The 22,408-nt window shown below is 34.6% G+C and overlaps 2 protein-coding genes across 4 annotated transcripts in view; one reads left to right on the forward strand and one right to left on the reverse strand.

Annotated features, from left to right (window-relative positions):
* The window catches only part of GTF2E2 (general transcription factor IIE subunit 2), a 60,001-nt gene extending 37,593 nt beyond the window's left edge, over window positions 1-22,408 (reverse strand). Inside the window, exons 1-3 of one of the 2 annotated variants that reach the window (XM_074353551.1) lie at window positions 22,181-22,405; window positions 19,015-19,184; window positions 3,417-3,508 (exon numbers count right to left, since the gene is read on the reverse strand). In XM_074353551.1, the coding sequence (XP_074209652.1) occupies window positions 3,417-3,508; window positions 19,015-19,180 (258 nt within the window). In that variant the 5' untranslated portion in view covers window positions 19,181-19,184; window positions 22,181-22,405. Of the gene's footprint in view, window positions 1-3,416; window positions 3,509-19,014; window positions 19,185-22,180 lie in introns of both variants that reach the window. The other variant, XM_074353552.1, reaches the window with a different exon arrangement.
* SMIM18 (small integral membrane protein 18) lies at window positions 6,020-14,150 on the forward strand. 2 transcript variants are annotated; one of them, XM_010953220.3, is made up of 3 exons: window positions 6,020-6,089; window positions 12,406-12,487; window positions 12,897-14,150. In XM_010953220.3, the coding sequence occupies exon 3, from the start codon at window positions 12,936-12,938 to the stop codon at window positions 13,230-13,232; it is 297 nt and encodes a 98-aa protein (XP_010951522.1). In that variant the 5' UTR covers window positions 6,020-6,089; window positions 12,406-12,487; window positions 12,897-12,935; the 3' UTR covers window positions 13,233-14,150. The 2 variants fall into 2 exon arrangements, with proteins under 2 accessions (XP_010951522.1, XP_010951523.1); XM_010953221.3 differs by lacking the exon at window positions 6,020-6,089 and adding an exon at window positions 8,506-8,608.

Below are 22,408 nucleotides of genomic sequence, written 5' to 3' on the forward strand. Positions count from 1 at the left end.
TTGGGGAAGCCTTCTTAATTGATAACTGAGGTATCATGAACTATCCACTATAGGTAGGGCTTCTTGTTTTTTCCAGCCCTATCTTTTTCTCAGAGTTAAAAATAAGATATTTTTGCCCTTGCTAAGACATTTCAAATTCTGATATATTACAGTTTGTGGGCAATTGAGAGCAGCTTCCTTTAAACAACTCTGTCTCTTCCACCCCCACACACCCCACCTAGATTCCATACTGTCCAAAAATGCATTGCTCTTAGGGGAGAATCTGGCAAGAGCAAAGTAAAGGGAACATTGGTAAGAAATATCTAGTGATGAAAGTGGGTTTCTTCCAAGTATTTAAGTAATTAACTTTAGCAATTCTCAAAACCCATTCCTTGAATATTAGCTTGAAGAAAAAATGTATTTAAAGAGCTGAAGCAATATCAGTTAAGGAGGCTGATTCTTTTAAATATAGCAATTATTTTCTAGGACTACCGAATTGTTCAAATTATGCTATTACATAAGACCCACAGACAAAAACCATATATGAACTATTTTAGACTGAATGTGCACTATTCAATGTGGTAGTTAAAACCTATTTTGTCAAATTATATCATGAAATTTTTATTCTGATTAGTCAATTCTCATTACATCTTTTAAATGGTTTAATATTTCTACCTCCTATTAAAAAAATAAGTCATAGCTAGCTAGTAAAACTGATTTGTTTTCAGCGATAGGTAACCTTCTCCTTCATTAACCACCCTGAAGTAGAATGTAGCTATTTCTGAATCATTCCCATTTATTTGTAACTAAAAGCTGAATATCAGAGATCAGAAGATACAAGCACACACCTTTTATCATATCCCTCACTTCATTAGTATTTGACTATTTAATTTATAATGATGCAATGTAAAATGACAGTAAACTGCATGTTTTTAAATTATTATAAAAATGGGTAAATTCTTTTTGATCCACAAGATTTTAATTTCAGCTACCTTAGTAGTATTCATTCTATACTGTATTTCTCAGTGATTTTTATATTACTGAAAATATGTATTAACCTATTAGAACTTAATGGTAAAAGCTATTTTATGATACAAAGTATCTGGTTGGCCTGACAATAGAGACTAGCTTTGTTTAACTAGGAGGTAATTTCCATAAATTGAATATGCTAAACCTTCAACCTGACAGTCTTGGCAGAAATAAATTTATATACATAAAATAAAAATATTTCATCAAAACAAACTGCATTGGTAAAGGTGTGTTGAAATTAGCATTTTTATTTTCTCAACTGCTTCTGAGTATAGCAGATTAAAGAAAAGTGCCTGCGTGGGAAAGACGGGAAAACTGATGTAAGAAGACATTTACTGAGTCCTGTTAATCCTTTTGGTGCACCTCCTAGAAACTAAATAAGTAAATGGTTAAGGACCAGGCAAATAAGGTGATTCCCATTCTTTCACTTTCAACAAAACCGAAGGAGCACCTAACAGAACTGTCAACTGATGGATGTTTGATGATAAGTCACTATGTGATTTTTGGCATGTAACTGGAAGGCTCTGCTATCACAAAATTTCTACTAGAATGAACTTATTTATATGAATAATTATTTCTCAGCACTTAAACCTCAAAAATCTCAAAATCTTGTGTCATTCTATCAATAACTAATATATATATATATATAAATCCAGATATAAGAACCACTGGAGGAACAGACAAGACAGCTCCATTCACTTAATTAAAAAACACATTTCTGTTGCCTAATTAATACAAAGTGAATTTTAACCAAAATTTTAACATATGTATATTATTCTAATCAGCTGTGTGGTAATAGTAATTATAAAAACTCAAACTAGAAAATAATTTTAATATTTAGAGCCTTATGGTCACAGGGAAAACATTCCTAATTTCAATTTATGTACATTATTGTGACAAAAAGTATGATCAACAGAAAATTTTCAAAATAAAAACATATAACATTAGGATAAAATTCAGTGGGAGTAACAGAACTGACATACAAGTTGAAAGTGAAAATAAAATTCCCAACCACCGAAGTTTGGTTTCATTCAAATTTTTAAAAAATGCATTTAGATTCTCTTAGCTAAATTTAAGAGTGCTATATTTTATCAAAATATTACAATATGCCAAAAATTTCATCCTGCATCACTAAACTTTTGCTGAAAAATTATAGTTACCAATTTAAATATATGCAAAGGGATACACAGTTTTTTGAAATTGTTTCAGGGAACATTTGAGTAAAAATCTGAAGATCATTGTCCTAGATTAACAAAGCTGTAAGTAAGGGTCATCAAGATAAACGAAGACTGTTTCAGAAGAGTGGCAAAAACATGACATTTGAATGTCAGTCTCCCTCAATAAACTGACAGCCTCGAGGGCGGCATACAATTCGTCTGGGTATTCATACCATTCATGCCAAAATAGCACCTAGTAGGTTTTAATAACTATTTACCATGTGGGGAAATGGATGAACCAAATGAAAGGTGAATGCGTGTAAGTGTCAGAGTATATTATTTGATAACAGGAAATTATAAACTAACAGATTTCTAATAGCAATCAAATACGAACCATAGATTTCAGAATACAGCCAGATGCCAGATCTCTTAAATTACAAAAGAAAAACCTTCACATAAAAATTTCATTTACATATTAAAGATAGATAGGTAAAATCTGAAATAATAACAAAGTTAGTAGTTTGACTTCTTTCAAAAAAGATACCAGTAACTAAATGGAAGAGTTGGCAGACAAAGGGGGTAAATTTGTAATCACCTGGCTACCTTAGCCATAAATGAAACTTCAATTTTAATAAATTAAGTTAGGATTTAAAGTATTTAGTAAAGCCAAAATCAAAACTTCGAAATTTACTTCAAAAAATACTAAATCTTCCCATCAAACAGTAAATCCTAATTCTTTTGTGAGTAAATGTTTTTCTAAGACCCTCAGTAACACTCAAATTTTCTCTTCCAAGATATAGAAAAGCCACCACCACCATCTGCCTGTGCTATGCAGTTTTCACTTCTCACAACAATGGAAGTAATATCCTCTAAGTCATTCACATCTTCTCACTAGTTCTGCCAGCAGGTATTGACTAATTAAGAAGTGACTGTATCTACTGCCTGAGCACAATTTTGTCAAGTGAAATGGTGGGCTTAAATTGTGTACCTGAATTAATATAATGTAAATTAAACATACTTAGATGACTCACTCAGCATTATATCAATGCTAATTTGATATAATGTAAAAGGCTTGAAGTTTTAAATATTTTTTAGTTTTACTGAGGAATAACAGGCATACAATAAACCACACATATTGAAACATAATTTGATACATTTTGACATTATATACAAATTTACTCCTGAAAATTCCAATCCCCTTCTTCTGCCAAAAAGTAAACAGAATTTTTGTTAGCTGAGTAAAGTACTTACCTTCATGTAGTTCACAATCTTAGCAAGGACACCAAACTTATATCCAGAGCTTCCTGTTAGAGCTTTCAAGTTAAACGATCCATTGCTATGATCTGCAAATGAAATTCAAAAAAACCATTAAAACATTTCTATATTGGAAATGATTATGACTTTCAAGCAGCTAAAATGATTTTTTAACACTGGTAAAATACTTCATATTTTGAGTTTTTCTATCTAGTAAATTCTATCCTATAAAATCTTGGTAACAAATTCACAATCTTTGCATGCATAAAAACCATCCATTTTCTAAGGATGGGAACAAAATATAAATAATTCAAAAGCATTAAAATACATTTCTTTTATAAGCACTATTATCTCATTCTTTCCTTAATTCTGATTAGATTTCCCCCATAAATAGAGGCAAACCTTTTGAAACAAGAGGACAATACAAATCTCAATCTGATCCATAGTGCTTTTCTGACAGACTTAAAACCATGAGAAGTGAGATTATTTGAAAGGAATAAAAAGTTCAGTTTTTCATCTATTACATCAATTTCTGATTACCAGCTTAAATAAGTGGATATTAATTAATGGGAATTAATAAAAAGTATTATACCATAACTATTCTAAAGTCCACTTTAGAGATATATTTGGAATAAAAAAATACAAGGGCTGCCACTGAGTAAACATAGGTGCTTAAAAAGGATAACAGCATGAAACAAGGAGCAATCTATAAAGAAGATAATCTGGTTCAAAACATCTACCATTTTGTTGCATATTTATAAACAGAAACCCTAATGCTACTTTTGCATCACAAATGCATTCCATTAATCATAGGCAGGAACAGCAAAAGAAAAAAAATCATAAACGCTGGGAAGACATTTCAGAAGTACACATTCTATTCAGCAAGGCATCAGATCAGATATTATAAAGTTCCCATGTGGCTGATCCACAAAGGAAGAGGTTAAATAAAAGGAAGGTGAGTCAATTTCTGGCACCAGTTTGGTAATAATAATTTAAACAAAAGAATGCATTAGAACAACCACAAGTCAAATGTAACAACTGTCAGAGATCCAAAAGAACAGCTTCTAGAAGGCAACATAATATTCCTTTGAGATTAGTTAGTGAAAAGGCTTTATTGAATATGTTTTTGAGACTAAAATGAGACCTCAGATGCAATCTTCCTTTAAAAATAACTTTTTACAATGCTGATAATACAATTGACACATTAAAGCCTACTTCACTATGTTTCCCAAAATAACAATATTAAGAATGCCTTATAGGTGTGCTTTCACATTCACTGTTTCATACCTCCTATGTAGTTCATTTTCCGAGGTGTTCAGGACGCTCCTAACAGTAATAGTATCTAATCTTTATTGAACACTTACTATTTGCCAAGAACCATGTTAAATGATTCTCATTTAATCCCTCCCAAAAAGCCTATTTAGGAGGTTTTATGTCCTGTTTGAAGCATAAGAAAACAGAGTAGTAAGAGGAAGAATAAAGATTCAAATCCAGTTGTAAACCCTGTGATGCTGCCTTGTATAAAAATCATTAACTAGCATTTAACACAGATTATTCCATCTCAAACTGGGTATTTTGTCAGAGTACAGAAATTCTTAAGTGCATATTTAATCAATTCTTGTTTGACTTAAGTAAAATAACATTAAGTTTATCCTACACTACTAAACAACTAACTGGGAAGACTACGAAAAACAGTAAAGGACAGTATGTTAAGGATAAGCATCATGCAAATGGTCAATCATGAAGGACAAACAGCTTTGTTAACCATGGGGTCTCCAGCATTTAACTCAATGCCAGGCATAGTAAACAATAAATATTAGTTGACGGAACGAATGTAAGAATATATCCATGTACACCTTATTGCCCCAGAAACAAATGTGCTGATTTATCCATAATGTAAAAAAATGTCTGCATAGCAAGCACTTACCCAGTCCACTGTTGTTATAATAGCCCATTCGCATAAATAAAAACCATGACTGCTATGCTTAGACCATAACTCTAATACAGCAAAATAAAAACATTCTGTCTCTAAAAGACCAACTAAGGATTCTTTTGCAATTTAAATTTCACAGACTGCTTTTCTAATGCAGGTGGTGTACCTACCAAAACTAACCCTCTCCCAATTAGTAGAGGTAAAAACCTTATTTCTTTTCCCTCAGAATTTCATATAAATCAAACTGCCACATGGAAATAATCACTTTCAGAGAGCAAGACTTATATAAAGAACAAATACTGAAAAAAAATCATTTATAAGATTTTTATGCACATTTACTGAAGGAAATACCAAACTGATAAACCTGGACTGTTTCCTAGGTTACAACCTCTCTTCTAGCCTGAGCACTGAAACAATCACTGAAGGATCTGAAATTCTATAGCTAAACACTAAGGAATCAACAATTTGTTACTAACTCACAAATTCCTATACAGAAATTTAGCTTACAGACAAAAAAGGCAAGAAAAAGGGGTGACAGTTGAGAACCCAGACAGCTCTATTCAAGTTTATGAATGATTTACTCTTAGGGTGGCAAGACTAAATGCAAATGAACGGAGAGGAAACTGTCAGCTGCACTGTGGTTCAACCAATAGGAGCACAGCTCCATCTTGGCTGTGCACTAGACTGCATTACACACAGACGATACCATCGCTTCAACAGCAGCCTTTCAGCAAGAGGTAGGTTTATATGATCTTTTTTATTTAGTAATACATGTCCTTATGATACAGTATAAATATTTTATCATAAAAACCAAGCAGAAAGCTTTGTTCCTACTAAAGACCCAAAAAAATGTATTCATTTCATTGCTTGGCAGGATTTTATTACGAAAATGTGAAGTCCGCCTTGTGCTACTTGATAAGCAAGCACCCTCACCCTCTGCGCCTTAACAGAAAATTCATGACATTTTCTATGAATCTGATCTATATCCAGACCTTAGAGTAAACCATATGCATTTGATTTATGTGGTTACTTGCAAATTTCATTTTCTCTGAGCTATTTCATTTCAGCAGTTTGGTTTCTCTTAACAAAGGATTTTTCTTAAAGAAAAATCTAGACTAAAAGCATAAAGCTTTCTGATTATATGTGCAAATTATATTGGCTGGTAAAAAGCAGTTATTTATAAAAAAAAAAGTTTGTTGTATTTTAACAAATATAAGAAAATAATTCAAAATTGTTTTTATTTGATTTTGAGTGTAGGTGTAGAGAATGCCTATAAATGATCATAACTGTGATTTTTATATAAAAATAAAAAGACCAGAAAGGTACCAATAGGTAGGCTACATTATACTGTAACCAAAGAGATCATTTATAGAGCTTCAGATTTTCATATATTTTAATTAAAATTCCTTACAGTGAAATTTTAAAGTCTATGTTACTGAACATACAAGTCATGCCATTGTTAAATTAAAAACCTTCTTAGACAGTTATGTTTTTGGTATGCTACAAAATATGTATTTATCACAGTACTTTAATATGTTAAAGTTATTCTTAAACTGATCCTCAAAATAAATACACAGTAAATCTTTTTTATAAATTCCATTTAAAAAAAAAAAATATGTCCTAAGAAAAACTGGTTAAGGGACAGGGGGTAACTTTCAAGGTAGTAAGATTACTTTCATGGCTCAGAGCCATCATTCATGTCTACTAAAAATGAGTATAAACTGCTGACCAAATTTCTAATTCTATAATATTCAAGCATGAAAATATAATTATTTATTAGATGCTATAGTTCCAGATTACCTAAACTAAACTAAAGATCCAACTTCTGCCCTTTTCTTTGTTGGTAAATCTATTTAAATTTTAAAGAATTTTTTTCCTTTTATTTCTTAGCCAGTGTTCTGCTGGCATGAGCAAAGTATCCCTTATAGAGCGCAAAGGCTTCTGTAAAAAGATACTGGATCTCTCCAGGCTCAGTACAGTGTGGTTAATTGCCTAGAAAACATTCCTGCTTGATATACAAAGTGTGGGAGCCCCCAAAAAAGTCTCAGATAAAGTAAAAATAACTTTGTCAAATAAAACAGTTAACTTGTAAACTTCAGGTAAACTGCAGGCAGAAACTCCTACCACCCACATTGTCTTAACCCTATAATCAGCCCACATTTTACTGGTAATGTAACTATAGTTAGTGCAGATGGAGGCTCACTGTTGTTTCGCCAAACTACCTTAGAGACATGGCCTACCTCAGAAAGTTCCAGGGCCGTGTGAATTGTTCTATATATAAATGATATTATGATCAGTTGATCATATTTCAAAGTGATATGTTTAAAGGCACTACAGAATTCAATTCAAGGGGTTTTTTTTTTCCATAAATAGAGCAAAAGCATAATTTTATTCTCATCTGGCAATTCAAGGTTCTAGAACAGCTCCAAGTCCTATCCTTATAAATATTTCACTAGGACCATTTAAAATGGAAGGAGAAATAAGGGAATATACAAAACAACAATATAAACTAAAAATTATAATTTTCCTTTAATACTTCCCATTCTTGTAATTAAATTTTAAAGGGAATGAGGGATCCAGAAAAGTACAATAGACCATTTTTCTTAAGCCATTTTCTCTTACTTTTCATAAGGCATGTTTACAGCATTTGCTTCATATAAATTTACGTTTTAATTTCAAAAATAGTCTTAAAATACAAGGAAATACTAATGGTAAATGTCTTTCTATGTATCTAATTATGTCTAATCCATCAAAGTAAGATTTAGATTTTACCTAAACTTAACACAGAAGAACTGTAGTGTACTTTGAAAGAATAAACCACATTAAATTTAAGGTGATGGGGAAAGGGGGTGGGAAGGGATAAATCTGGGAGTTTGAGATTTGCATATGTTAGCCACTATACATAAAAATAGACTAAAAAAAAGTTTCTTCTGTATAGCACAGAGAACTATATTCAATATCCTGTAATAACCTTTAATGAAAAAGAATATGAAAACATATGTATGTATATGCATGACCGGGATATTGTGCTGTATATCAGAAATTGACATGTTGTAACTGAATGTACTTCAATTACAAAATGAATAAATAATTTAAAAATTTAAAAAAAGTTAAAGGTGGAAGATGACTCCACATTAAAGGTTTACTTTTTCCAGATACGCCCAGAAGCTAACTAAAGAGTGAATGTTTTCAGTTGTTCATCAGTTATCAACACATTCACAAACAGCTGTCGTCATTTACAACATAAACCTGACATGTATGTACTCTTTCTTAAAACTGCTTAGATGCTTCTAGCGAAACTTAGAACTACCCTTGGAGGCACCATACACTGTTCTCTATAGTCACTATTACAAGAATAATTACTAAAGGCACATTCGTGTGTGGATAAAGTATACAGCCTAACCAAAATGAGTTTACTAAACCTCATTTTTTTAGAAGTAATCCAAACACAACAATTAAACACAATAGACTATATAAAACACAACAGACTATTAAAAACCAAAGGCAGGGAATAATTTTAAAATATATTAGTTTGGATTTGAATAAGTAATACATTCAAATGATTCAAAAACCAAAAGAATATACAGAATTGTCGACTAGGAAAAAATGCACAACCTAAAAGTTGAGAATTATGTTTTATTTGGCAGATTTTTTGAGGGGCTTTCTGAGGACTTAAGCCTAGGAGGCAGCCTCTCAGATTGCTCCAAAGAGGTAAGGGAGGAGCCAGGATATACGAGATTTTGCAACAAAAACCAGGTAGTAGGAACATCAAAATATTACAGAAAACCAGATACCTCAGGTTAATGAATTTATAGCTCAAGCTTATGAATTTGCAGGAAGATGCACGAGTCTGGGAGCACTGAAATCGTTCCTTTGATATGCACCTTAACTATCTAGGGCCAGTATCTAGTTCTTTCCCATCCTGAGTCCCCTCAGTGTGCACTGCTGCAGGCAGCCTGTTTGTCTCCATCCTGAGTTCCCTCAGGGCTCACTGGCAGGTGCAGCTGTAGTAGCTGATGGCTTCACGGCTTCAACATCCTTTGTTTGCTGACACAGCAGGTGGCATTCTTTGTCCACAAGGTACTCCTTGAGAAGTCTCACACACATCCCTGTCCCCAGATTCTACTCTCCAACCAACCCCACAAGGAATCACTATTAATTTCTTGTATCTCCCTTTCAAAGATTTTTGTGCAGATTCAAGCAAGTAGAAATATGTATTATTTCCCTCTTTCCTCTACACACTGTCCTGCATCTTGTTCACCTAAAAACATATCTAAAAAGCTTTCCATAGTCACCTCACTCATGCATTACATTCAACTGTGAATATACTGTATTAATTTAATCAGTAGAAGAGTCACTGAATGAGAGCAAGTTAACTTCAAATAATTAAATGTAATTGTGTCTGTCTGCCTACCCCACCTTCTCCTCCCCCTTCTCTCATCCTTCCCATCCTTATTCCTCCCTCCCTAATTTTTCAGGGGGAGGGGACCTTAAAAGTTTTTAAGCAGTTCACTTGGATCTCAAAAATAAATAGAGTATAAAGTTCCTTAAGCCAACTTTCTAATCATTCTAAAATTTCATTTTGAAATAGTAATTTACATTATCTATCTTTACAAATTCCCCCCAGTTTTAAAGTCACTACAAATTTTTTTTTAAAAAGGCCTACTCATAATAAATTAAACTATGCAAAGTAATAAATTCAGCATAATTTCAACCAGGTATAAATTATGGATTTATATAGTCAACTTGTAGGAGAAAGAAAAAAGCCAAAAGTTTCATATATGTTAGGGAGATAGGATCATTACAGGTGATGCTTTCAAATTTTATTTTAAGTTGCTGTTATTTCTGAAATCAATAGTGAAGTAACAGCTTAAGTCCATTAATAAGGTACATCAACTAATTTGAGGGGCATAATGTGGAAATTGCTTCACTCGACTCTCTCCTCCCTCCCCTACACAATCAGCTCTAATGCCAGATTTAGAAGAGAAATCTTCAAAAGAAATTCCCAAATTTTAAAAAGGAATCAGCCTGAAAAGTCTTAACAAAAAGTCTAAGGAATACGTTCATCAGTGCTGAAGAGGTATAGGTTAGCCCAGGTAAAATTATGGGACAGACCCTCAAGCAGGTCTTCCTGCTCTTCACCCACCCAGCTAAATAGCACCATCCCGTTTCTCCAAGGTCCTCATCTTCTCTCGCCTCTCTATTAACTCCTCTGCTTTTCAAAACCGACCTGGAACTCATTCACACTTAAGTAAAAATAACCCTAACAATGTATGTTACCCTTCCCAGGAATACCCTCATTTTAGTACTGCTAAAAACCTTAAAAGAGCTCCAAAGTTGAACACTTTTCAGGCATGTGCGTGTCTGTGCACATGCACACACTACACTAGTCTATTAGGAAGGCTGGGTCAAAAAGGATTTAACTTCTGTCTCCGTTTGAGTTAGTTTCCATAGGTTACTTGACAATGTGTGCAAAATCAGAGGCAGCAACAAGGCAGAGGTGGAGGGGTAGCCTGGCAGCACCCCACATTGCTCAGCTTCAGCTTACACTGTATCCTATGTGAATGGTGCCCACCCCACAACACAGTATGACCAGTGCTCCCTGGAGTTGTGCAACACAGCAATTCAGCCCTGCTTTCTTAAAGACTGTGCTTAGAAAAGAAAACTCCAAAGGACAAATGAGGGTAACTCTGAAAGGCTGGGTCTCCTGACATAGTTTGAACTGCTGTAATGTAGTGGGAAGTTAATCACAGATCTATGTGCCAGACAATGTATTTTTGTATGTCCAAGAACTAAGGAAGCAACTGATTCAACTACTGTCCATTAGTCTCTTGTACCTCATTTCACGAGGAAGGGTCACTGAGCGCCATGAAACGGAAGGATTCTTAAATCCAAAAATAAGTAAATAAATTTAGGCCTTAACTTCTGGCCTTAGATCATCGATCTGATCTTCAACATACACAAAGGGAAGAAAGGAAGGAAACAAGTCCATTCAGACAGGTGAAGTGATTTGCCAAGCAAATTATATTTAAGAAAGAAAAAGGAAACTTAGAAAATATTAATTTATCAATCCCAAAGTTTTAAAATTATGTTTATAAAGAAAACAAATCTATGTAATTATATTGTTATGGCTTGGAGTTTTTTAAAGTCACCTTTTTATCTTTTTTGGTGTGAACATGATATTGTGATTACATTTTAAAACAGAGCCCTCACCTTTTAAGAGATATGTGCTGAAATATTCCTACATGAAGTGACGTGATATCTGGGATTTACTTCAAAATAATGTATGAGGTAGAAGCAAGAGGGCAGAGGTGGAGACTGGCCGAGAGTTGAGAAATGAAGCTTGTCACGGCACACAGGCGTTCATTATACTCTTAAATTTCTATACCACCTTGAAATTTTCTTTAAATAAAACACTCTCACACACATTACTCCAACACTTAGAAAAGTATTTCCTACACAGTAGGTAATCAATAAATACGTTTAATATTTACAACTACGTAGCAAAGAAAAAGTATGCAAAGTAATTCATTTCTTTCATAAAAGAAAGCATACAAACTCAAGTGGAAGTACGGGGTTTTTCCCCTTTTACTTCAAGAAGTTTCTTGGTATATAGGTATTGCATAATTTTTTAAAGCTTAAAAAGATATTTTTAAAAGATTCAGATAATAAAAAGTCATTTAGCATTTTTAATAGTATCAAATCTTCAATCCTTATGACTCCATTTAAGGCCTAACAAGTATCAGGTCAACAAGAGCAAAATCTAGTGCAAGAACACTGAAACGTTAACTCACTGGCTAGTTCTGCGAAATGAAACAACAATTTAGGTAGCTTTGGAGCACTGAATTTGTCTGTTGTTTTTTTTTTTTTTAAGTATTCGTGCCCATAGGTCATTGAGGTATTACAAGACATTTAAGACTATCGTACACATTACCAAAAACAAACACCTTAAATTCAGGTCTCTGCATAGGCAACGTTAATCTAAAATTTTATTGTCCTTATTCTGAAAACTGTCATTATTTGGCTTTTCTTTATCTGCTGTTTTTCACTCAGCCACTACTTCCTGATTCAGATCACCTGTCCTGGAAGTTTAAAGGAGAGGAAACAAGAGACAGAAATACACTGAACTAAGCAGGTGAGATGGATCCATGAGGGTAATGCGAAAAGCTTTTCTGAGGGCAGAAGACTTTAAAGGGCAAATATCTTTTATAAATAACAGCTCACTGACTACTGCTTTAGTCAAATTTTTAAAATAATTCAACTGCCTTTTTCTCCCTCCATTAGCAGTTAATTTCTGTATATGACACTTGAACAAACATATTTGTCTAACAAATGATATACATTAAGAAATACATAGTATGGTTTAAAGAATACACTGCATAGACAGAAAAAACTCAGAAACACCACTCAGGCTCTAATTATGGCAGAAAATAAGGAACACTGATGCAGCCTATATAAATTTACTAACAAATCTTAAAACTGAGATTTGAATTGACAAACCTGTAAACTCTGGTTACATGTATTCATTTTCTACCTCTCTATAGAGTCAAACAAGCGACATAAGAAGTGCTATCTCTTTAAGAATGGCCTCCCTGAGCTCCAGCCTCTGGAATGAAACAACTACATCTGTTTATCAGTACCTTGGTTTTCAAGTTCAAAAAATTTACCCTTTCCATGATAACTGGAACACTGCCTGCTTTGTTATTCTGCTTTTATTTATATTTACAGTGGTCTCTTTAGTAGTGCTGGCTTTCCTTTATGAAGTGCTTAACTGCTGCTGCTGTGTGAAAAACAAAACTGTGAAAGACCTGAGAAGTGAACCGAACCCCCTCAGAAGTATGATGGACAACATCAGAAAACGTGAAACTGAAGTAGTCTAGCTTCAAAAACAGCCCTCAACCACTGAGAAAAAAAGAAAAATTTCCGAGGCCAATTGTTATTACAAAACTGACTCTGTCTATGAATAATTAAAAGATTTCTACTAGAAAGAAAAAACAAATTAAATATGCACTTTCTGTGTGTGTATCCATTTCATTAAATATACAGTGAAACTTCACAAATGTGAATAATTTACCAATCTATTTAAAATGACACTTCAAAAACTGGATAAAAGATTCCTAGAATTCAGTATTCATTAAAAGGTAAACTGGAAAATAAAAGAAAGGCTTATGATCCCCAAGTTACTTATACCTAAACAAATCACATGGACTAAAAAAACAGAATTATTCTCCATGTGTTTTGGTTTAATTAAAATGCTATTTAAAATGCTTATCCAAAACCAAAGTAAAATACTTCCACTAACACATAAGTCCCCACTTATTAAAAAACAGTATTTACTAGTTTATTGAGCTTACACATTTTTTAAAAATTAAGTTTTATGTAAGATTGGTGTGGGAAAAAAAATCTCAAAATACTCAGAAAGGTCACAAGTACACTTGCATAAACTTTTCATAAAACTGACTTACTGTTTAGTAAGAAATACATGGTCTAAGATGGGCCATTTTCAAACTAAAACTTACTTGCACACCCCCTAAACTGCATTTCTTGAGCTTGTTCTTTCTTTATGCTTCTCATATTCACTCTCTCAAGGGCTAAGATACCCAATGCAAAAAAACTGCAAAAAAAAGTCAAAAGGTAAGACCATTTAACACCTGTTAAGAAATAGGGCAGTTTTATTTCTTGGAATGTTAAGAGCTATACAGTATTCTATTTTATAACCATGACACTATTTTGCTACCACCCGTGAACAAACCAAAGCATGCTTTTAACCACTGCACTACAACTGCCCTTAGACCAGAGATGCCACTCCTGGAAATTTATTCTGAGAAATCAGGTCAAAAAAAAAAAAAACAAAACAAAACAAAACAAAAAAAAACCTCAAGATACAAAGATGTGTACAACAGCATTACTCAAAATAACGACAAAAAAAATGGAAATAACAGCCTTTAACTAAATGGGCACTTCAATTTAATAAATTAAGAAGCTATTGAAAATTATGGCAAAACAGCAAATATTTGATATGTGACATGAAACATACATATCTGTCATTTTTGTTTTAGAGAACCCTAAATGCCAGTTTGAAATCACTTTTCGACATAATACTTACTTTTTTTTTCTGACATTAGAAACAAACACAGAAAATGTAACCAACTTTCAAAAGACTTATGAAATCTAGATATACAAAATACTTTAATAACCAAGGTACTTGTTAAAACCATATTTTCATAAACAGAAAACTTTGGGGTCCTTGCCATAGTTGGGAAGCATATGGGTCCTTTAATATAGAGTTTTTTTTTTTTATAATATACACTATCAAATTTTCCCTACCTTACCCTGTACTTTATTTAGCAATTCAACAAATATGTACTGAGTGTTTCTCTGTGTGAGATATTAGGTTACAACAGCAAACAAGTAACCATGCAATTACAAAGGCATACAACAGCTTCCTCAGAAATAGGGAGTGCGATGGGAATTCAAGGGCTAAGCACTGAATTCAAACTGCCAAGTGGGAATGACTATTAAGCTGAAATCTAAAAGAATGGGAGTTAACCAAAGGAAAGAGGGAAGGAGGTACAAAAGAATGTTCCAAGAAGAGGAAGTACTATGAGGAAAGGCCAAGAGGCAGAAGAGAGTAAAGCAGATTAGAGAAGCTACAAGTCAGTATCACTAGCACAGAGTACAGGAACAGAGAGATAGGGGCATAAAAGGTAAGTGGAGACCAGATCAGGCACAGCATGCAAACTGCAGGGAAAGGTGGACTTTGTCTGAAAACAATGATCAGCCTTAAGCAGAGAGAGATGTCATCAGAATAATGATTAGAAAAATCAATGGCTGTTGTACAGAGAATGGATAATAAAGAAAGTAAACCAGGAGACGCGGTAAGCAGCTAATCGGGCAATCCAATGACAGTGGCCCGAACTACGGTGGTATGGTGTCTTTAGTGTTTACACCCAGTATTTCCAGGTCCCCTCTTTCTGAGCACATGGAACCAGTTAGATACAGCCCTGTGACTAGTTCTAGCCAATGAGTTGTGAGATGAAGTCACCCTCACCTCCAGACCAGAGCAATGAACTGGCAGGCAAGATCTTTAAGAGTTCTTTTTCCCTCTGGCACTGAAACCAACAACATTTGCAGTATCAGCTACTCTATCAGCTTGGGTCCTTGACTGACTAATGAGCTAAGACCTCTGCTAACACATGATAAACACAGGTATGAAAGAAAAACTTTTGTTATTTTAAGCCACTGAGATTTTGGAGCTTAAAATAGCCTTAAGCAAATCAAAGAGACTAGGTCTAAGAGCAAGTCTTTGCTAATGTTTAAAACACTTCTAAAATTTTGTTTACCATAATTCAATGCAAATTTTATTGGAATGAGAGATAAACCTGTTATGTACTAATAAGAATGACAAGTCTACTTTCAAAGAAAGATTGGCTCTGCTTTGACGTCAATTAGGAAAACAGCTTGAAGAACATCTAACAAGATGGTATCTATAAAGATCACTACTACTACACTTTGAAATAGGTAAATAATTTTTGTTATGAATTAAGTTGCACTGACCTAGCTGTCTAAAAGATAACAGCCCAAGAGTAAACTAAACTCAAAATAAGCAGAAGGGAGGAAATAATAAATGAAGTGGAAATTAATGAAATTTTTAAAAATCAGAAAAACGGGGAAAAAAATCAATGAAATCAAAAGTTGGGTTTCTAAAATATCAACAAAATTGACAAACCTTTAAGCTACACTAATCAAAAAACAAAAACACAAATTCCTAAAATCAGAAACAAGGAATATCACTACTAAAGGATATCACTACTAAACTTACAGAAATCAAAAAGATTGCAAGAGAATACTTTTAAAAACTTTGGATAATGTAGATGATGAAATGGACAAACTCCTAAAAAGACATAAAATACCAAAATTAACTCAAGAAAGAGAAAACCTGAATAGATCTACAAGAAGAAATTTCTACCAAGAGCATCCCACAATTGGAAAACTCAGTCCCAAATAGCTTACTTAGTGAATTCTATCAAATATTTAGAGAGAAATTTATATTAAACCTTCACAACTCTTCCAGAAAGTAGAGGAAAATGGAATACTTCACAGATCATTTTATTGGGCCATAAATAGCTCAATAGGCATCAGAAGAAAACAACAAACCATACCCCTCATGAATAGAGAGACAAAAATCCTGTACAAAATATCAGCAAACTGAATCTCACAACAAAAAAGATTACACACCATGACCAAGCAGGATTTATTCCAAGAATGCAAGGTTGGTGTAACATCTGAAAATCAATTAATGTAATATACCATATTAATAAAGAACAAGAACAAACATGATAATTTCAATAGATGCAGGAAAAATATTTAACAATATCCAATACTCACTTAGATTAAAAGCTCTCAACAAACTAGAAATAGGGGGGAACTCCTGATAAAGGGTATCTACAAAAACCCTACCGCTAACATCTTGCATAGATTGAATGCTTTCCCCCTAAGATCAGGAACAAGGCAAAGATATTCACACTCACTACTCCTATCCAAAATCATACTAGCCAGTCCTGACAGGCAAGAAAAATAAAAGGCACTCATATAAATAAAACTGTTCTTATTCACAGATGACATAATCCTATTATGTAGACTAATCCTAAGGAATCCACCCACACAAAAAACTAGAATAAATGAGTTCCACAGGGTTGCAGAATACAAGATCAATATACAAAACTCTAATATATTTATACTAGCAATGAACAATCCAAATATCAAACTAAGAAAATTTCATTCACAGTATCAAAAAGAATACTTAAAATTTAAGACATATTAAAAATTACAAAACATTCTTAAATTAAAAACCTAATAAATGGAAAGATAACCATGTTAATTGACCAAAAGACTTAATATTGTTAAGACAGTAGGTCTCCCCAAATTGATTTAAAGATTCAATGCAATCCCTATCAAAATCACAGTTTGCTCTTTTACAGACATGAACTGATTAGCTGATACTAAAATTTATATGGAAATGCAAAGGATCCAGGAAAACCAAAACAATCTTGAAAAAAAGAACAAAACTGAAGGGCTTACAATTTCCAATTTCAAAACTTGACTGGAATGTTACAGCAATCAAGAGATGTGGTACTGGCATTAAGGACAGACATATGAGTCAATGGAACCTAACAGATTCCAGAAATAAACCCTCATTTATTGTCACCTGAGTATGAATTCAACAAGGGTGCCAATCCAAGTCAATAGGGAAAAACTTTTTCAAAAATGGCACAAGGACAAAAGAATAACCACATACAAAAAAAATGAATTTAGACCCTTATATGAAACCATACACAAAAAAATTAACTCAAATATATCACAGACCAAAATTTAAGAGCTAAAACTATAAAACTCATAAGAAAATACAAGAGTAACTTTTCATGACCTTGGGTTAGGCAAAGATCTCTTAAAATATGACACCAAGAACACATGTGATACTGGATCAACAAATTGTACCCAGAATACACAAAGAACTCTTACAATCAATAGGAAGAAGACAACCCAATTTTTTCAAATGGTCAAAAAGGATCTGAATACATATTTCACCAAGCCACATGAATGGTCAATAACACATGAAATGAAATGATGTTCAACGTCATTAGTCATTAGGGTACCGCATACTAAAATCACAACAATACTACTTCATACCCTCTAGAATGGCTATAAAGACAAAGAATAACAAGTGTTGTCAAGAATGAGAAAAAAATAAAATAATGTAAAACAGTATACCCATCTGGTAGTTTCTTAAAAAGATGAACATAAAATTATTACATTACCCAGAAATTCCACCCTTAGGTCTTTATCCAAAAGGGGAAAAAAACACATCCACACAAAGATTCGAAATAATCCAAATGTCCATTAACTAGTGAGTGGATAAACAAATTGTGGTATATCCGTACAATGGAATACTATTCACCAATAAAATGGAATAAAGTACTGATACATGCTACAATATGGATGAATCCTGGACAACACATCAGCAAACTGAACGTCACAACAAAGGATTACACACCATGATCAAGTAGCATTTATTCAAAGAATGTTAAGGTTCATTGAATATCTGAAAATCAATTAACTGAATACAGTGTTAACCAACAACATGATCATCCCAACAGATGCCAGGTAAAAGCAGCCACATACTAAAAAACACGTATTATACAATTCCTTTTATATGAGATGTCCAGAAAAGGCAAACATATAGAGACAAAAAATAGATTATTTTCAGGGGCTGACATGGGAACAAGGAGTGACTACCAGTGGACACAAGGGATCTTTTGGGGGTGATGGAAATGTTCTAACATTCTATTGTAGTTAACAGCTGCACAGCTCTGCAAACTTACTAAAAACCTTTGAATCATACACTTAAAATAAGTGAACTGTATGGTATAGACATTAAACCTCAATGACATTTTTTAAAAGGATAACAACCTAAATTCTAACACCTTCAATTTTAACACCTTAACAGTTAAATCTTAATAACTTAAGAGCAAAAAACTCTTATCATTCTATCCCTTACACTTAACAAAGTACCAATCAATATGAATGCTGAACTGAAAAAATGAACTTTTCATGACTAAATGGTTTCCCAAAAATAAAAGCTGAACAGTCAGTTTTACTAACCAGAATTCTGTTTAGAACTTGATGATCCTCCATGTTCTTGCTTTGCTTTCTTCTTCTTTGATGATGAAGATGATGACTCAGAAGATATAGAACGTTTTTCTACTACAGGAGTGGAAAGAGCTCGTTTTTTGAACAGCTCCCGTTCTCTCAGCAGGCTTGGATCCATAATGCTGCAAAGAAAAAAATAAATTTCTTTAATACAGATTCAAGTCACTCAAACCTATATGCTAAATTCACAGGTCTCAACAAGAGTTACTTCCCAAACAAAATTACCTTTTATTATTAGTCCCCTAGCACTTGCATTTATTCATTTACTCGTTCACTCAAAAAAATCTTTAATTAGTAACTGTTATAAGCCAAGCACTGTGCTAGGTACTAGGTAAAAAGAATTATTCTCTAAACCACTAGAATTACGCTGTCCAGTATGACAGCCACTGGCCACAGTGCCTACTGAGCACCTGAAATGGGGCAAGAGTTGAGATGTACAAAGTGTAAAATACACACCAGATTTAAAAGACTCAATACAATGAAAAGAACTTTTAGAACTACTAATGAGATATTTAAGATTGATTATGTTAATGTGATAATATTTTGGATATTCTAGGTTAAGTAAAAGGTTAAAATTAATTTTCCTTTCTTTTTACCTTTTTTAAACTATAGGTACTAGAATAAAATTTTTTTTGACGTATAGTTGATTTACAACGTTGGGTTTTAAAATTTTTAAATTACATGTGTGGCTCACACTTGCAGCTCACACTATTTCTGTTGGACAATGCTGCTTTAGAAACAGCATCAGGACAACCAGGCAGAAATTAGGAGACATAAGGCTCACTGCAAAAAAAAAAAAAAGAGAACCATCAGAATTGCTTATAAATTAAAAGATACATTTTAAAACTGATGAACTCTAACATTAAGTGGTGAAGAGGCTGGATTAATATTTGTTAGAAATATGTACAGAAAATTCCTGATTTACAGGGAGATGGGACTAGATCTCTTTGTCCCTCAGTTCTGAAACTATAATTCTAAGTTACTTCAGTACAATCGGAAAGCCACAGGTCATTAAACCAAGTATTTAAAAACGTTCCTCTCTTGTCTGAACTCTCCCTAGAACTCTGTGGAGAGTCTCAGAAGCACACAAGTTGACGATGTAAATGATTTCTACATTGTAAGACTAATGGTAATAAGTTGGGAAGAAAGGTCTCAGAGGAAAAAAAAGACTATCTTATACTCTGAAAGCCTTCAAGCATGGAGTAGCTCAATAAATATTTGTTAAATGAATAATGAATGAGGAACATCTTTAAATTGCTCTAGCCTCATTGTTAATGGTTTCACAAGCATTAATTAAACATCTTGTTTGTGAGGCACTGTACTCCAAGCTCTAAAAGGTTCTGGAAGATAAATCTTTGCCTTCAAGCAGCTTACATTTGAGGACACGAGAGCACAAAGCACCTCACTTAAAAAGCAATGAAGAAATAAAAAGCGACTTAGCATGCTAAAAGTTAAAAACGTAAGCACTAGTAAGAAATAATCAGAGTAACTTCAGTTAAGGAAGAATCACTCGTACTGGACCTCGAATCAAACACCTGCCTTCTCCCCTCAGTTCTAATCCCTAAGAGTAACATGACCCTGGGCAAACCACTAGACTTCTCGAAATCCAGTTTTATCATAAGTAAAATGAGGATACCTATCAATGCTGTCTACAGCTAGCCCAACTGTAAGAATAAAGTGAGCAAATGTTTGTGAAAGCAGTTTTTTAAATAGTACAGCTACATACATATGTTATTTCAGTATTACTATTTTGAGTTGGATCTGAAAAGAAATAACAGAATGGTTATACTGGGGCGAGGAAAGCAGGAGAGTCTTGGGGGAGGGAAGGTGAGAACAAGAGAATTCCCAAGGCTGGGGGAGGGGGGGGGGACGGGACAAGCTAAAACAAGAAACACCTGTATCTGTTTCACCTTGTTAAGCCAGATAATTAACCCAGGCTTTTATAATCACAAGTTTAACACAGTAAATGAAAGGGTTACAGTTTACAAAGACCTAAATGTTTACAGCATTTGATCCTCACAACAGGATCAGATAATAAATATTTGGGTATTTAGGTTTATCCCTATTTCAACAGGTGAAACTTGACGTGAAGGGGCATAGTTAAGGTCACACAGCTGAAAGTGCCTGAGCCAGGACTCCAATATCCTGACTCCTAAGTCAGCTGCTCCTGACTCCAGCCCTGAAATGCCGGCCAAGGCCTCCGAAACAAAAGCGACCTGTGTGGTGCAGGTAACGTTCAGTGGCACCTGAAACATATAAGGCTTAATGTCTTTCACCATCACACGCTCCAACTAACTTTTCCTCCTTTTTCTCAAAGATGACTCAATATTTGGAGTTTTACATGAACTGATCAGTGTAGCAGACAGGTCATATCACCCTGCCCATTTTACATTTTAAAAAACACCACCACAACTCAGTAAGTTCACGTGTTCGCCCACTAAGAAGCCAAAAATTAAATCAGATCTTCTGACTCCAAAGTCCCACGTTCTTTCCAGGATATTATTCGATTTCTTTCAACCTTACTACTTTTCCTCTCTTTTGCTTCTTTCCCTGCCTGAGCCTCGCAGGTGCCAACACTATGAATAGCCGGTAAGCTGAGAACAGAGACTGCTTACCGCTTACATGACAGAAATGTAGAGGTGGACGGTAAAAGGCAGCGCCGCAATTTGTTTTGGAAAATGTCTTTAGACTTTGCAGAAAACAAACTATTATAACTAAAGTTTAAAAATCATTCCAAACTAGGTCTCCAAAAGGCAGGTGGAAAAAAACAGTCCATGAAGGAGCATAAAAATTATAGTTAGCTGGACGCCGTGGTTTCCCCAAACTCCACACACATGGTTCATGCGGTTACTGCTAATGTAAACTTCGGGGCTAGAAAGAGGCGCCATCAGCTCTCCGATTCGAATTTCCCCTTTCCAACCCAAGTTTGTCAATGAACCCCCGGCCTAAAAGACAATGCTCCTCACATTGTTGTGACCGGGTTTTAAGCGTTTCGCGTAGGGAACGGAAGCCCCAGCGTCCCACGGAGTGAGAGACCCGCCCGCCCCCGAGAGGAGGCGGCCCCGAGGAACTCCAGGCCGGGGCTCTGCGCCCCTCACCCGGCGGCCGCAGCCCTTACCTGAGCGAGAAGGGCCGCCCAACGCGCCCCGCTGCCGCCTCGACCAGCCGCCCACGCCCGCGTGGCCGCCGCTTCCCGCTCGTTGTCAGCGCCCCAGCCTGCACGCACGCCGGGGCGCTGCCCCGCCAGGTCCGGGTTTCCGCACAGGCGGCGTCGGCGGCGGCAGCTGAGGCGGCGACTCGGCCCCGTGCTCCGCCCGACACTTCCTGATCTGGCGGCTAAGAACTC

This window comes from Camelus bactrianus, chromosome 26 (assembly GCF_048773025.1).
Source record: "Camelus bactrianus isolate YW-2024 breed Bactrian camel chromosome 26, ASM4877302v1, whole genome shotgun sequence".
Lineage (NCBI taxonomy): Eukaryota > Metazoa > Chordata > Mammalia > Artiodactyla > Camelidae > Camelus > Camelus bactrianus.